The 17,596-nt window shown below is 43.7% G+C and overlaps 2 protein-coding genes across 10 annotated transcripts in view; one reads left to right on the top strand and one right to left on the bottom strand.

Annotated features, from left to right (window-relative positions):
- The window catches only part of LOC103692519 (60S ribosomal protein L9 pseudogene), a 1,198,372-nt gene that overhangs the window by 502,468 nt on the left and 678,308 nt on the right, over positions 1–17,596 (bottom strand). The window lies entirely within an intron of this gene.
- Positions 1–17,596, top strand: part of Vps13d (vacuolar protein sorting 13 homolog D) — a 225,390-nt gene that overhangs the window by 28,472 nt on the left and 179,322 nt on the right. For 7 of the 9 annotated variants that reach the window (XR_005504466.2, XM_006239353.5, XM_063287848.1 and 4 more), the window contains 10 exon segments: positions 1,012–1,113; positions 1,270–1,471; positions 2,002–2,181; positions 4,033–4,163; positions 4,952–5,027; positions 5,437–5,607; positions 6,338–6,468; positions 7,659–7,791; positions 11,647–13,863; positions 15,306–15,457. Coding sequence is in view for 8 of the 9 variants with exons in the window: in XM_006239353.5 (XP_006239415.1) it covers positions 1,012–1,113; positions 1,270–1,471; positions 2,002–2,181; positions 4,033–4,163; positions 4,952–5,027; positions 5,437–5,607; positions 6,338–6,468; positions 7,659–7,791; positions 11,647–13,863; positions 15,306–15,457 (3,495 nt within the window). In the remaining variant the exon portion in view is untranslated. 9 annotated transcript variants of the gene reach the window in all.

Below are 17,596 nucleotides of genomic sequence, written 5' to 3'. Positions count from 1 at the left end.
CCAGGTGCCGGTCTCCACCTCACCCCTTCCTGCTTCTGTCTTCTTTTCTTTCCCAGTGAAAGGGAAGGCAATCGGCTGCTTTGCTCCTTCATTGTTTTGATTTTGTGACCATTCTCTACATTATGGCTCAGGTTATTTTTGATGGATGGTTGCTTTTGTTGAATTTTATAAGAAAAAAGGAACAGTTCTCTACTGGATGATCCCCAGCAGTCATGCTGAACCCCTGAATTCTCACCCTTCCTGCTGCAAGCTGAAGTCATGGTCCTCACTTGCTTATTGCTGTGTTCAGTGGTGTCTGACATGACTACTGACAATGGGCACCTTGTGAAAAGGATGGGCTACATCAGACATTTTGTTCTGAATAGCTTTCTTGAAGGCAGAGGCAGGATACCTTGAGAAGGATCTGAATCATCACTGTTGAGGTGACCGAGTGACAGCAGCTCTGTGAGGTGTGGGCCACACTTACAGTGTGTCCTTCTACTGTTAGGAAATATGACATTGTTTAGGATGGGTAACTTTACTTTCTAAAAATGATAATAATAGTTCTTGCTACTACTCTTTAGTAACTAGTAAGAAACATGTTGAAATGATCACACCTTTGTTAATTGTGAATACGCAGGAGCTGGGCCAACATGCATACATGCATGAGCTTGGACCTCAGCTTCCTCTTGGAAGGTGGGAACTCTGCTTCCTTTGATCTCATGAGCTAATGTGTAAGGCTGCTTGTGATTTGAGTCAGTGCTGTGCAGAGCAGGATGCCTCAGCAGCCACCCACTGAAGCAAATTATGTTCTCATTGCTCTGTTTGCTCCAACTGGTTCTAGTGGAGTTTTTGAGAACAAGTAACAAATGCTGGGTTGTAGAAAACCCCATTGAAACCAGAGGCAGCTTGCACGACACTTGTTAATGTCCCATTTCTCAACCTTCAGGGAGGGGTTGTGGCCAGTTTATTGATGAGGCTGCTCACTTTGTCCAGTGCTGCAGTGTCTGAGTTTTATTTTGTCCCAAACAGGAGGAGATGTGTCGAATTGAGGAGGAACAGAGCTTTGAGGAATTGAAGATTCTGCGTGAACTTGTTCATGATAGATTTTACAAGCAAGAGGAGCTAGCAGAGGTAAGAAATCTGCGTAGGAAGGGTCATTTGTTCCCAGCACACCCTGAGCCCTTCGGTGTTGACGTGCTTGTGCTCCTGTCAGGACACATGGCAACCCATGGCACATCACAGCATCTGTCCATGGCTCTTCATGCCTGCCTCTTTGTGATTACACAGAGTCTTCGAGAGCCTCAGTTTGATTCTCCGGGAGCCTCACCTGGTGACCCAGATGGCAGCGGAGGCAGTGGGATGCTGCAGTACTTGCAGTCCTGGTTTCCAGGGTGGGGTGGCTGGTATGGACAGCAGAGCCCTGAAGGGAAAGTGGCAGAAGGACTGACAGCAGAGTCACATGAGCACTGGATGCCTGAAGATATCTTGGGTAGGTTGGGATCCCATTTGCAGCCAAGCTTTCAGCCAGAGTGGAGGGTTAGGTCCTAAACGTTATTCCATTCTTTGTGCAAAAGCTTGATAGGTCATTTACAGACTTAAAGGTTACGTTTGGACAGCAGTCTCATAGAGGTAGAGGGAAGGCACATCTGGAAGAGACTTTATGGACATTGTCATTCTTTGTACATTATTTAGACAGGTCCAAATGGCAGCTATTGTTAGAGAACTAAATCTGAGCTTGATCACAAACAAACTCTGAGGCTTGATGGCCGTGCAGAGGCCCTGTACAGTCCTATGATACTAGTGTGGGCACTAGCTGAGTTAAATTGCATTGGTCACATCAGCCTCAAGTGTCACACTGCCTGCTAGTCACATGTGGGTTGTGGCCATGGCTATTTAGTCCTCTCTGACTTCCGGTTGTTGTCTAAAGAAGGGAAACCTGGTTCAACAGCATCATCCCAGCCAGGGGATCTGGTCTTGCTCTCTGTATGTTCTCTTAAGCCCATTTTCCCATACATGTAGGCACCGAGGAGTTCTTTGACCCCACTGCAGATGCTTCATGTATGAATACCTACACAAAGAGAGATCACGTCTTTGCCAAGCTGAATGTGCAGCTACAGCGGGGCACTGTGACTCTCTTGCACCAGGAGCGGGGCGCTGCTCATGCCAACGAGAGTGCGTTCATGCAGCTCGAGTTCTCAGGTACTGCTCAGAGCCAGCTCTGCCCTCTCAGTGCCAAAGCACTGTCTGTTCTTGTCATCTGTGTTGTTTAGAGTCTGGATGTAAAGGTGTGTAACCCCCGCCCCCCACACACACTTCATTCTTTCTTACACTTCTCAGGGCCACCTGCCTAGGGGTGTCACGATTCACCGAGTATGGGGGACCTCCCATAACCATCGCTGATAAGAAAATGCCTGACAAGGTTGCCTACAGCCAATCTTATGGAAGCATTTTCTCCATTGTGGCCCTCTTTTCAGTATCAATTTGTATCAAATTGACAAAAAACAAAACAAAACAAAATAACCAGGACAGGACCCAGCACCTCTAATTTCTGAGGGTACCTATGTGTAACACACACACACACACACACACCCCTCCAAACCCAAAAGAGTCTCAGAATGCTTCAAACTATAGGGAGAGTGCAGGCTAGGTGTCTGTGAGGTCATAATCATCACACTTACCAGCTGATCATTATGTAAACCTGCCTTCCCCGGTGTGAGTGTGTCTGCACATCTTGTTTAATGTGTATCTGCACTGGTTCATTGACACTGAGCTCGTGGTCTGTAGTACTTACTGTAGCTGACCTAAAGCATTTCTTTTCTTTTTTTTTTTTTTTTTTTTTTGGAGCTGGGGACCGGACCCAGGGCTTTGCGCTTGCTAGGCAAGCGCTCTATCACTGAGCTAAATCCCCAACCAAAACATTTCTTATGTAAAGCATGTATCAGCCTCTTCCAGTATACACACTGGACTGTACTTGAGCATTTGATTCATTCTGAATTAACTAATAATTTACTATTAGTTAAATTTATTAATTCATTTTATGGTGCTAGGGATTGAACTCAGGGACTTGCACGTACCAGGTAAGTGCATTGCCACTGAGCTTAACCCTGGCCCTACTGGGTTATTTTACACAGGAAAATCGTACGCATATCACATAAAAACAAAAGAAGGTCCTAAATAAACAAGGAATAGGACACATTTTATAGAATGAGAAGTCACGTTCGGAGGCAGTGCACTGTCTAGTTGAAGTCACCTGGGGCATGCACATTGGATGACTTAGTCCTTCAGCTACTCGTTGTCTGAATGACCATAGAGGTGCTATGAGTATCATTTGGGTTTGCAAGTGTATTTCAGAGAGCAGGGAAACATGATCATCCAGAATGGTATTGATCAATTTTTTTTTTCTGTGACTGAATTAAAGAGATATGAGTAAATGAACAGATGTTGGCTTGGACATCTCATGTTTTATGGCAGCTTATCTGAGATGCTTTGGTAGTCTAAAAATGTTTTAGACAGACAGACAGACAGACCGACAGACAGGCAGAGGCTTACTGCTCTGACTTCATAATCCTGAGAGCTGAACTGTCATAAACTTAAATGAGATAGCAGATTGCTTCAACATACTTGTGAAGGCTCTACTTAAAATTCATTGTGAGGTGAGACGTGGTGTGCACCTTTAAATCCAGCATTCAAGAGGCAGAGATACGTGGGTGGATCTCTCTGAGTTTTAGGTTATGCATAGAGTACTAGGCCTGTCAGGACTACATAGTAAGAGCCTGTCTCAAAACAAAAACCAAAACAGTTCACTCTACTGAGAAACCTCCTAAAGTCTTTGTATGCTTATGTAGACAGACAGGTGTGTGTGTGTGTGTGTGTGTGTGTGTGTGTGTGTGTGTGTGTACGTACACGTGCACGCGCATATGTATATTCAAATTTCATGAAAAACACTTCCTAGAGTCACATAGTTTGTTGTAAAATAAGTGCATTATTTGTAGGTATAAAGCACATTAGGCCTTAGAACGTGATACTGTCTCTTACATTTATCTCTTATAGATGTAAAACTTCTAGCAGAGTCTCTTCCCCGAAGAAACTCCTCCTTGCTTTTAGTTCGGTTGGGTGGACTGTTCCTCCGAGACCTGGCTACGGAAGGAACCATGTTTCCTCTTCTGGTCTTCCCCAATCCGGTATGTACGGCAGTGGCGTGCCTAGCACACGTCAGTGTGTGCTGCAGTGGTATGGTTAGCACACATGTGTGTCAATGTGCACTGCATTGGCATGGCTAGCACACGTGTGTGTCAGTGAATTACGTCTATTTTAGGAAGTCAGAAGTCCTGTTAATTGGACTTATTTTGACATGTGATGATTGGAGTCAGCCTGGGACTAGGTCCTCTGTTAGAGAGGAAATACTAGTGAGCTGTGTGGCTCTGCATTTCCTCGCCATGCTGTGGCCACTGTGGATATGTCTGTCTACCTGGGGATAATGTCAGGAACACCACTCGTGCTTTCTGTACGTCAGGGTTGACAGTTGAGTCTCTTCCATGGCTCACAGCCCTGCTCATAACTTGCTGTGCTAATGTGAAATCCCATCTTTCTAGGAGTCAGAGGAGAACTACCTTCAGTCCCTTATATCAGTTCAGATTTATATGTAATATCCTTTACCAACCAGGGGATCTCTGCTCTATAGTCAAACACATAGTCTAAATGAGTATCGACCTGTCCATTCTGTCCATACTTCTTTTTGAATGTTCTTAGAAAGTATAGGAGGGTGGAATTAAAATTTGAAAAGTTATAAATATTCAATTATTGTTGTCTGCTCTGGGAAATGGCACAGTAGTGAATGCTTGGATGTGGTAGCCCAGTGTGAAGGGGCTTTGAGTCATGTGTGCAAAGAAGGAGCAGAGTGTGCCAGGTAAAGGGGGCAGCGCACTGTCCCCTTTACCTGCTGAAGTGGGTTTGTATATATGTTTAATAGCAGAAAGAAGTTGGCAGAGTCTCACAGTCTTTTGGTCTTCAAACTGCATCGGAAGACAGAAGTGATCAATACTCTGGTAATTTTTCATACGTTCTTAAAATTAATCCTTAAAAAACACATTATTATTGATTGGTAGACTTTGATTTCTGTTCTGTGCATAGTGACTTGCCAGGTGGATCCATGTTGCTCTGGAAAGCAGCATGAACTCTCTGGGTAGGACTCTTTTCCCCTGGTGTCACTAGAGTGTTTTTGCAAGGCCTCTGGGCCTTGCACTGCATTATGGGAGCAAATACGGTAGTCTAGCTGTCAAGATTCCTGTTAAAAATTAGAGTCAGGTCACATTAGACTTTCTTTTAAGAATCTGCATAATTGTGAAGAGATTAGAAAAGAATTTTGAAAATGTCTTTTTCCCAGAATGCTTTCCAGGCCTCTGTGGGTGTGGTGCTGCTTTTGTTGTGTTCTACATCTTCTGTTCTTTCCTTTAGCTGCCGATCCAGACAATCCAGTCTTTGAGATGCTCTATGAGAGAAACCCAGTGCACAGCCACTTTGAGAGGCGGCTGCATGTCAGCACAAGGCCCTTGAACATCATCTACAACCCACAGGCTATTAAAAAAGTGGCAGACTTTTTCTACAAGGGAAAGGTTCATACCTCAGGTTAACTTTTTTGTTTGTTTGATCCTATGTTACCTTTGAAAAAAATCTTGCTGATTACTGGTGCAGTGCATAACATTTGGAAGACCCGATAGTGCTGCAAGACCCTGCAGAGTAAGTGGCAGGATTGTGTGAGGACACTTAGTCAGCGCTCTGGGCCAGCTCTCCTTCCCACGTCTCCTTAGGATGCACTTTTCTACCCTCATTGTGGGATGGCTATTTCTTTGGCCAGCTAGGATGTTTTAGCTTGGTGAACTACAGTGGAATGTTCAAGAATTTCCTTCTAGATGGCAGCATCTCTGTTCTTTTACAGTGTAGACTGAACAGTTGATACACTTGTGACTTCCTTTATTCCCTACAGAGACTGAGACAGTTAGAGAAGTACTTTCACTGACAGGGAGGAAACAGTAACCATGACAGAACTGGCTAACATTTTGCCTTCAATATTCTGCTTTATGTGATTTTTGAAATACAGCACTTTGGAATTTTTAGAAATGGTTTTAGGGATTCTGAGAGGTGCCCTTCCCTTCTGTGCCTCCATGTCCTCAGTCTGTCCACACTCCCCCAGGCCTTCTCGCTGCTGTTGCTGTGGCAGGCCATCTCAGAGAAGAGAGCTCTGTTTGTTACTGATTGCTTTTTCCACTTTGGTGGATGTGGGTGAGGGCAGAAGTGGTGGTGTCTTATTGGCCCAGTCACTTGCAAGCTGACATCTTTTGCCTTTCCAATCCTGCAGGCTTTGGTTATCAGTCTGAGCTTGAGTTGAGGGTAGCTGAAGCAGCCCGAAGACAATATAACAAGTTGAAGATGCAGACCAAGGCTGAGATCCGACAAACTCTTGACCGTTTGCTTGTGGGAGATTTTATTGTAAGTGACCTTGTGTGATTCTGTTTGGGGGTGGGAGAGGCAACCATGTTTCCTGACAAGCTCCTGATTTATAGTATATCCTTCTGGCTAGCATTTTAAATAGCTCATGCCTTTTCTATTAATGGTCTGATTAAGAAATGAATGATGCTGATTAGATTATGCTTTTCTTGCTCTGAGGGTACTTCCTTAGGTACTTTGTTTAATTTTGTTTTCATTTTGAGACATGGCCTCTCTGTAGCTGGCTCTCCTGGAACTCTGTTTGTAGACTAGGGTGGCCTTGAACTGAAAGATCAACTTGCCTCTGCCTTTTGAGTGTTGTGGGTACTCTTCAGACTTGCTTGTGTCTTTCTCCAGATCTGATTTGCAAGTATGGTAACTTTGTGGTGCTGTGTGTCCAGCTGATTCAAGGACAAGAAACAGCTTAATTGTCTGAAAGGGCATTTCTGACAGTGCACTGCCAAGCATGGTGATAGATGGAGCTGTTAGACAAGTGTGGCTGCTTTTGAACCCTGTAGAACCAGCTGTGGGAAAGTTGGCCATGGTGTTCCAAGTCAAATACCGAAGGACTTAGGATGGGGGGGGGGGGAATTAGTCTTGATTTCCTGTGTGTGAGTGTATGAGTTTCAGCATAACTTATTAGTACCTTCCTGATATCTTCATACACACAAAAGGACATTTTTCTTTTCTTTTTTTTCTAATTTTTATTAATTTTTTTCATATATAGTTTTAGTTTTTGAGATAGTTTCTCTCTGTAGCCTTGGCTGTTCTGACACTCTTACTCTGTAGACCAGGAAGGCTTGAACTCAGAGATCTGCCTGTGTGCTGGGATTAAAGGCATGTACCACAACATCAGACCTGTAAACTATGAACAAAACCCCTCTTAATCCAGGGATCATCAGTCAGTACAAACAACTCCTCAAATTAATAGTTGGCTAATTGATCCTCTCTTCGTCAAGTATCAGCCTCTAATAATATCCCCAGCCAACAAGTATTGAGTGTCCTGTATTGCGAGGACTGGCATCCTGGACGGGGTTTCAGGGATGCTTGGACACCTCTATAAAGACCATTGGCAGTCAGGGTTATCAGTGATAGAATTGCACAGCCCGGGCTAGCCTTGAACCTGTGTTTCTCTTGCTTTGAGTTCTTGGGTTACAGCAGGTTTGCAACTGAGTTTTATTTTGCGTCCACAGGAGGAAAGTAAGCGGTGGACTGTTCGATTGGACATTTCTGCCCCTCAAGTGATATTTCCAGATGATTTCACTTTCAAGAATCCTGTGCTGGTTGTTGTGGATCTTGGAAGAATGCTTTTGACCAACACCCAAGGTAGAGTGTCAGTGTGTAAGGAAACAAGGTAGAGTGTCAGTGTAGCTTCATTACAGAAAACTGGACAGAAGGTTTTCATAACATTTTAAGACTGTAAAGTTTTGGGTCTGGAGAGATGGCTCAGGGGTTAAGAGTACATGCTGCTTTTGCAGAGATCCTGGATTCAGTTCCTAGATCCTACACAATGGCTCACAGTCATCCTTATTTTGAGTTTTTCAGGGGAAACAATACTCTCTTCTGACCTGTGGGTACCAAGCATGTATGTGATATACATATAGGTGTGTACACACACACACACACACACACACACACACGTTAAAAAACAATCCAACCAACCAACCAACCAAACAAAAACTCTCCAAAGTACACCTGTTACTTGGTTAATAATAACTACTTTCAGTGTTCGTCATTGTTGTTGTTGTGGTGGTGGTGGTGGTGGTAGTGTGTGTGTGTGTGTGTGTGTGTGTGTGTGTGTGTAGTATCACATTTCTTTTTATGCTTTTACCAGTCCCTTTTTGGATATACCAGATTTTATTTATCTGTTTTTTGGTTAGTAAACATTGGCAACACTGCCCCTGAACCCCACTGTTCAAATAATACCATTCACAGTCACATCATGTTTTTGTAGCAATGCAAATGTTCAGTTCTTTCACATGGTCGCCCAGGAGTGGAGTTGCTGGGCTGTGTGTTAGCCTTACATTTAACATTTTTAGGGACTACCAGATTCTTTCCCAAATGGCTTATATGCCCACTGTTTGTTACGATTCTAGTTTCCCCACATCCTCTCATTACTTGTTATCTGACCTTCTAATTGCAACCATCTTGAGAGGAGAGTCTAGCTGTGGCTTTTTTTTTAATTAATTTAAAAAAAATATTTATTTATATGAGTGCACTATAGCTGTCAAACACACCAGAAGAGGACATCGGATCCCAGATGGTTGTGAGCCACCACATGGTGTCTGGGAATTGAACTCAGGACCTCAGTGCTTTTAACCACTGAGTCATCTCTCTAGCCCTTAATTATTTTTTTTATTTATTTACTTTACATCCCACTCATCCCCCAAACCCCCAGTAATCCCTCCCAGTCTTTCCCCATCCTCTCTACCAGTTCCCCCTTTTCCTGTGGGTCACCCCTGGCTATTTCCCCCCTCACTCACTCTTCCAGTCTCTTCAAGGCTAAGGATATCTTGAACTGATGCCAGACAAGGCAGCCCAGATAGGACATATCCCATATACAGGCAATGGCTTTTGGGATAGCCCCATTCAAGTTGTTTAGGACCCACATGAAGACCAAGTGGCATATCTGCTACATATGTGTGGGGAGGTCTAGGTCCCGCCATTTTATATTCTTTGGCTGGTGGTTCAAATTCTGAGAGCCACAAACATCCAGGTTAGTTGATGATGTTGGTCTTCTTGTGGAGTTCCTATTCCCTTCTGGGTTCTTAATCCTTCTTCCATAAGAGTCCCCAAGTTCCATCCACTGTTTGGCTAGCGATGTCTGGATTAGTTTGAGTCAGCTGTGGGGTAGAGCCTCTCAGAGGACAACATGCTCCTGTCTACAGGCATAATAGACTATCATTAATGTTGTTTGGGATTGATGCTTGCACAGGGATGGGTCTCAAGTTGGATCTGTTATTGGTTGGCCATTCCCTCAGTTTCTGTTCCATTCCCTGTGCTGGCATTTCCTATAGACAGGATACCTTTTGGGTCGAAAGGTTTGTGGGTGGGTTGGTGTCTCTATTGCTCTACCAGGGTTTCTGCCTGGCTACAGGAATTGGCCTCTTCAGGTTACATAATCCCCAATACTGTGCATCACAGTAAAGGTCACCCCCATTGATTCTTGGGTACCTCCCTTCATCTCCTTCACTGGCTGATTTCCATTGCTATCTACATATCTCTCCCGTCCTTCTCCATGTCTGAACCTGAACCACCCCCATTATTCTCCTCACGTGTCCTCCTTCCCATTTACCTCCCTCTGTCTGACTCTTATAACTATTTTATTCCCCCTTCTAACTGAGATTCAAGTTTCCTCCCTTGGACCTTCATTCTTGTTTAGCTTCGTTGGGTCTGTGTAATGTAGCATCATACCTGTATTTTATGGCTAATTTCTAGTTATCAGTGAGTACATACCATGCATGTCCTTTTGGGACTGGGTTATCTCACTCTGGATTATTTTCTTTTTTTTTTTTTTAAGATTTATTTATTATATATAAGTACACTGTCACTGTCTTCAGCCACACCAGAAGAGGGCATCAGATCCCATTACAGATGGTTGTAAGCCACCATGTGGTTGCTGAGATTTGAACTCAGGACCTCTGGAAGAGCAGTCAGTGCTCTTAACTGCTGAGCCATCTCTCCAGCCCCCTGGATTATATTCTTAAGACCCATCCATTTGCCTGCAAAAATCATGATGTCTTTGTTCTTAATAGCTGAATGGTATTCCATAGTGTAGAAATACCATATTTTCTTTATCCATTTTCAGTTGAAGGACATCTAGGTTGTTTCCAGCTTCTGGCTATTATGAATAAGCTGCCATGAACATAGTTGAGCAAGTGTCTTTGTGGGATGGTGGAGCATCTTTTGGGTATTTCCCCAAGGTGGTATAGCTGGGTCTTGAAGTAAAACTATTCCCAGTTTTCTGACAAATTGCCAAATTGATTTCCAAGGTGGTTGTTTGAGTTTGCACTTTTGCCAGTAATATCCTTCTGTGTGACACTGCATTTTGATAAACACTTCCTAATACTCAGGGTTAGAGATGGGATGTTAGTTTTTTATTTTTAAAATTTTATGTATTATGTTACTTGTATGGCAGTTACAGACAACTTTGTTGTTGGTTTTATTTTTCTGCCTTTATATGCCAGATAAGGATATTGTGCATAGCAAGAATATTCTAGTAGGGGAACAAAATGACCACTATAGTAAGTGGAGAATATAAGTTTGGAGAGTGCTGTAAGAGAGCTGTGTCAGCAGCCCTGCCAGTGTCAGGTGTGAAAATGCTGGCAGTAGCTGGCAGCTTCAGCATCCTAATGTGAGCTTGGAGGGAATTTTACGTACATTTTTACTCTTTGTATTTTAGTTTTTAGTTTAACAGATTAAGTTCACATTGAATGAATAGTTTCACAGTGATGTCTATCATTTTCATCCACTTAAAAAAACACCAGCTTGGTGAAAGCTTTCTTCTTCCTCTTCCTCTTCCTCCTCCTCTTCCTCTTCCTCCCCTTCCTCTTCTTTCTCTTCCTCCTCTTCTTTCCCTTCCTCCCCTTCCTCCTCTTTCTCTTCCTCCTCTCTTCCTCCCCTTCTTCCTCTTTCTCTTCCTCTTCCTCCTCCTCCTCCTCCTCATTGTTCGTAAGATGAGGCAAAGACTCATAATCTAGGTCTGACAGGCTTGGAACTTACTATGAGAGTAGGCTGTTCTCAGACTTAGAATGATTTGCCTGCCTCTGCCTCTGAAGTGCTGAAATATTTTATAATAGAATTTTAAATCTGTGTCTATGATTTGGTGGAATTTGAGATTCTTTTTAAAAATTTACTTTTTTTTAATATGAATTATCTGAGTTTATGTGTACTATGTCTGTGCAGGAGCCTGAAGAGGCCAAAAGAGGGCATCTAGTTTCCTGGAAGTGGAGTTACAAGCAATCAATGAGTTGGCTTGTGGGTGCTGGGAACCAATCCTGGATCTTGTGCAAGAGCAGAAAGTGTTCCTCAGCACTGAGCTCTCTGTCTAGCCCTCTTTATTTATAATAAGGGCGGGAGGGAGAGAGAGAAGGAGGGAGGGAAGGAGGGAAAAAGGAAAGAAGGGAGGGAAGGAGCAAGTAGGAGATTTTTCACTTATGGTCTTTTCATTTCCCCCTGAAGAAGACTCTAGGAGGAAAAGTGGGGATGACTCAGCCTCTGAAGAGAATCAGTTCAGTGATGATGAATATAAGACCCCTCTTGCCACTCCTCCCAGCACCCCACCTCCAGAGACCAACAGCAGCAATGGGGAGAAAACACCACCGTTTTCTGGAGTGGAGTTTAGTGAGGAACAGCTTCAGGCTCATCTAATGAGCACACAGATGTATGAGAGGTACTCCTTGACATTCATGGACCTCCAGGTCATGGTAGGGCGCGTGAGAGACAACTGGAAACGTGTGCAGGACATTGATGTGGGGCCAACACATGTAGTTGAGAAATTCAATGTTCATCTACAGTTAGAACGTCGGCTGATTTACACATCAGACCCCAAGTACCCTGGGGCTGTGCTCTCAGGCAACTTACCAGACTTAAAAATCCACATCAATGAGGATAAGATATCTGCCTTGAAGAACTGCTTTGCTCTCCTCACCACTCCTGAAACAAAGCCCTCTGACACCCAGTTCAGAGAGAAGATTTTCCCCCAGGAAGGACCTCGGGGAAGCTTGCAGGATTCTGTAATGAACTTGACCCAGAGTATTGTAATGCTGGAGCAGCACACACGGGAGGTGCTAGTGGAGTCACAGCTCCTCCTAGCGGAATTCAAGGTGAACTGCATGCAGCTTGGTGTTGAGAGCAGTGGCCGCTACATCTCAGTGCTCAAGGTGTTTGGCACCAATGCTCACTTTGTGAAAAGACCCTATGATGCTGAGGTCTCCCTGACTGTTCACGGATTGCTCCTGGTGGACACCATGCAGACTTATGGTGCTGATTTTGACCTTTTGATGGCTTCACATAAGAATCTGAGTTTTGATATTCCCACAGGAAGCCTCCGGGATAGTAGGGCACAGTCTCCTGTTTCAGGACCTAATGTGGCCTTCCAAACTGACGTGGCCACCCTCAACGACCAATCAGCCACTACTAGTGTTTCCCTAGAGAAAATTCTCACCAAAGAACAAGAATCCCTAATTAAACTGGAGTATCAGTTTGTGAGTTCAGAGTGCCCATCCATGAACTTGGACAGTACTCTGCAGGTCATTTCCCTTCAGGTAAATAACTTGGACATCATCCTAAACCCAGAGACCATTGTGGAGCTCATTGGTTTTCTTCAAAAATCCTTCCCTAAGGAAAAGGATGATGTGAGCCCCCAACCTCTGATGACTGACCTTGAGAGAAGTATTATGGAGCAGGGCACAGTTCAGTCGACTTACGAGCAGAACACGGAGGTCGCTGTGGAGATCCACAGGCTCAACCTCCTGCTGCTTCGGACAGTGGGGATGTCTGATGGAGAGAGACATGGCAGGAAAATCGCAACAGCCAGTATTGGTGGCACCAAGGTGAACGTGTCGATGGGCAGCTCGTTTGACATGAATGGCTCCCTTGGCTGTTTGCAGCTCATGGACCTAACACAAGAGAATGTGAAGAACCAGTATGTCGTCAGCATCGGAAACTCCATAGGCTATGAGAACATAGTCAGCGACATTGGCTATTTTGAAAGTGTGTTTGTCAGAATGGAAGATGCATCTCTGACTGAAGCGTTGAGTTTCACATTTGCTGAGAAATCCAAACAGGAATGCTTCCTCAACCTGAAGATGGCATCTTTGCATTATAACCACTCTGCTAAATTCTTAAAGGAGTTGACATTATCTATGGATGAGCTGGAAGAGAATTTCCGCAGTATGTTGAAAAGTGCAGCCACCAAAGTGACCACAGTATTAGCCACCAAGACTGCCGAGTACAGTGAGATGGTGTCACTCTTCGAAACCCCGAAGAAGACCAGGGATCCCTTTGTCTTGGAGGAGAATGAAATCTATGGGTTTGGCCTTCCTTCCCCTCGATCAGACACGGTGAAGCTCATCTTGAACATAAACATTGAGTCTCCAGTTGTTTCTATCCCTCGGAGGCCTGGGAGTCCTGAGCTGTTGGTTGGACACTTGGGACAGATATTCATCCAGAATTTTGTGGCAGGAGATGATGAATCCAGAAGTGACCGGCTGCAGGTGGAAATCAAAGACATTAAACTCTATTCTTTGAATTGCACTCAGCTGGCAGGCAGGGATGGTGCGGGGCCTGAAGTCAGTCGGGCATTTTGCCCGCCCTCCGGGTCAGCCAGCGTTAGTAGTCAGGAGGAGGCTCACTTCACTCGACACGATTTCTTTGAATCTTTGCATAGAGGCCAAGGTGAGAAGCAGAAACATGTTTTGTTTGTAAAGGTTCTATACTCAGGGCCTGTGTATGTGTCCCTGGAAACAACACAGTCCCTTCCTTTTAGGGTTATCTCTGGTTAATGTGTAGACAACCACAGTTGTATTTTTAACAGTTTTGTAGAGGGCTGGCATGGTTTTACTTTTTCACTTTGGATAAAATAATGTACTTTGAGCCATATGTGGTGGTGCACATGTTTAATCCCAACACTCTAGAGGCAGAGGTGTGTGGATCTCTATGAGTTTGAGGCCAGCCAGGTCCACACTGAATTTTGAGACAGCCAGGGCTGCACAGAGAAACCATGTCTGTGAAGTGTTTACAGCTGGGTCAGTGCTCCTTTGCTGAGATGTTTCAGTGGATGGATATAGTGTGACCTTATTTTATGTACTGTTTTGTTCTTTTGTTTTAAGCTGTACATTTTTCGTAGTTAAAATATTGCAGCCTAAGGTAGCACAAGAGTTTAATGTAAGTATAAAAGGAAACCTGGGCTCTGGGTGTGTTAGGCTTCTTTACTGCTCTGATTCTTGTAAGTGGGTCTGTGCAGGGTACAAGGAATGACATTTCCACATTTGTCTTCTGGATATGGACAGTTAGACCCAAGCAGTTGGGCTACAGAATCAGAAGCATTCTAGAGACTATTCATTGGTAAAGAAAGTAATGCTTTTGAAAACTTCTGTGGTCCCTGGAACGTCCTTCACTGATTCATCTGAAATTTGGAGAGCCAGCCTTGGCCTAATGTGCTAGATGTACTCTTAACCACCGGGCTGCTTCTAGCCAGTCCTCCATTTCCATGCTTAGTAAACAGTTCTTTTCTATGCTTGGAATGAGCATTCAGCTACAGTGCTGTCTTGAGGCCCAAGAAAGCTGGGTCTATTACTGAAAGCTATGGAAGGGACAGTCTGGCTTGGAAAACAGGCTTCCATGGCCAAGAGAACGTAAGGTGGTCCATGCACTGACTTAGTGTTTACCATATCAGATACATTTTAAATGTACTTATCTGTTGTGTGTGTGTGTGTGTGTGTGTGTGTGTGTGTGTGTGCCCACATGCATTCATATCGCAGTGCTGTGTGTGGAGGTCAGAGAACAGCTTGTGGGAATTGGTTCTCTCTTCAGCCATGTTGGTTCTGGAGATTGAGTTCAGGTCATCAGACCATTATTTATCCTTTGAGCCATTTTTGCAGCCTTACCCTTTCATATGTTAAAGCTGCCAAGCAGAACATGTCATGAAAGTGCCTTCGTTTCCCTTGTAAACTTGTCTTGTGGTTCTGCTTGCTGTGCACTTTGGTCTCAGTCATAGACTCAGTTGCCAGGCCAACCCGCCGTCAGATAGCCTTTACTATACATACAGGACACTTGATCATCAGTGACAAACCAGATGTCAGTGTTCATGCTCTGTCACTTCTGCTCTCTTCTTCCAGCCTTCCATATCCTGAACAATACCACCATCCAGTTTAAGCTGGAGAAGATCCCTATCGAGAGAGAAACTGAACTGACTTTCTCCCTTAGTCCAGATGAGCTGGGGACGTCCAGCATCATGAAGATTGAAGGAAAGTTCGTCAACCCAGTTCAGGTAAACAAACACAGGATTGACTTTCAGGTCAGGGCAGTTCAAAGCCAATCAGGTATTGTTCCTTGTCTGAGATGTGGGAGATCAGTTACATTTTAGGTTTGGGAACTGTGTATTTAGGACATTTGCAAAACCTTTATGGTTGAGCGTCTCTGATATCTAATTTGAAGTTTGAAATGCTTTTAAATTAGAAACCTTTGGAATGTTGTAGGTTCAGGGGTATTTTGATTTCAGATTAGGAAGAATTTTCCTGTGTGTGTGTGTGTGTGTGTGTGTGTGTGTGTGTGTGTGTGTGTGTGTAGAGTGAATTGTGTAGTGCCTAGTGCCCAAGTAGGCCAGATGAGGGTGCCCGATTCTGTGGAACTGGAATTCTGGATGTGGATGATTGTGAGCTACTATGTGAGTGCAGAGAATTGACCCCAAGTCCTCTGCAACAACAAGTACTCTTAATCACTGAGCTGTTTCTTTAGCCCCATGTATATTCATTTTATATTTGTATTGTCTATAGTACTCAGATTATAATGGTATGTATTTATGTATATTAAGTATTGAAAGAAAATATGTAAATTCAAGGACATATCAATATATATTCATGTTGTTCATTATTTCCTCTAATAAACATTGAACCAGGGGCTGGAGAGATGGCTCAGTGGTTAAGAGCACTGACTGTTCTTCCAGAGGTCTTAAGTTCAAATCCCAGCAACCACATGGTGGCCCACAACCATCTGTAAAGGGATCTGATGCCCTCTTCTGGTGTGTCTGAAGACAGCTATAGTGTACTTATATAAAATAAATAAATAAATCTTTAAAAAACAAACAAATAAACAAAAAACAAACAAACAAAAAAACCCCATTGGACCTTGTCTAGCTCTGTAGCCCAGGCTGACTGACTCTCGATTCATGGTTCTCTTGACTCTGCCTCCCCAGTGCTGGGATTATGCATGGGCTGCACTGCCCTCAGCAACACGGGATCCTTTGGTTGTGCCATTTTGTCCCTGGCAATGACTTTCTTCATGTGTCACAAAGGAACAAAGAAGATCTCTAGTCCTATTCCCCAGTGTGGATGGGGACTTACTGCTTAAAAAACCAGTTGCTCTTTCCCAAGAGGATGTAATTTTTATCCCACTTTGGATGTACTTGGAATAGACTGTATAACACTGATTATTCGAGCCATTGACTAATCCTTTCAACAGAGTAAACTTAGGCTTGCCCTCTCTGAATTGAATTGGGCCAGTTAGGGTGTGTGTATATGCATGCGTGTGTGTGTACATTGCGTACATATGTATCCTTCACAAGTAATTCCCCCCCTCCTCATTTTACAGGACTAGAGGAAAGAGTAAGGTTATAAAACGAGTGTTTTCAGGATCTTAGGACAGTGGCCCCTCTGTCAGGCTGTAGATGGTCACAACTTTGACCAGTATCAGTGGCTCCTAGGTATGAATCTTTAGGTGAGAAACCCTCTCTCAGCTCTCTTTCTCATTTGTAAAGTTAACTTTTTATTCTGTATGTGTGGGTGTTTTATTAGCATGGGTCTGTATGTGTGGGTGTTTTATTAGCATGTGTGTCTAGTGCTCGTAGAGACCAGAAGAAGACATCATATCCCTTTGGACTAGAATTACAGATGGTTGAGAGTATGGGTGCTGGGAATTGAACTTGGGTTATAAGATCATGTAGTACTTTTAATCACTGAGCCATCTCTCCAGCTTCTCTTGCTCCTTTTAATTGAAACAGGGTCTCATGTATCCCAGGCTGGCCTCTAACTTGCTATGTTGCTGAGGATGACCTTGAATATATGATTTTCCTGTTTCTACTTTCCAGTACTTGCCTTTTTTTCCCCTCTCTTTTAAATGAACTAGTTTTGGGGAGGTGAAATGATTTAGGTAAACACTTTAGTTAAAGTGTTTGCTGTGAAAATTTGGCAAATCAGGTTCCGTCTCTAGAACCTACATAAGGAGAAAGAAGAAAATCAACTTCACACTATTGTACTATGACTTCTGTAAATGCCACAGCACATGCATGTACATATCTGCACTACACACAAGGCTAATAACAGTTTTTTAAAGGAAAGATTTTAAGGCAAATCTCAGGCTTTCTTTCACTTCATCTCGTCTATTTGGAATGTGTCTCTCTGAACTTTGTCTC

This window comes from Rattus norvegicus, chromosome 5, assembly GCF_036323735.1.
Source record: "Rattus norvegicus strain BN/NHsdMcwi chromosome 5, GRCr8, whole genome shotgun sequence".
NCBI lineage: Eukaryota > Metazoa > Chordata > Mammalia > Rodentia > Muridae > Rattus > Rattus norvegicus.
The sequence above is the reverse complement of the archived record's forward strand: the minus strand, read 5'-3'. Positions and strand labels throughout refer to the sequence as shown.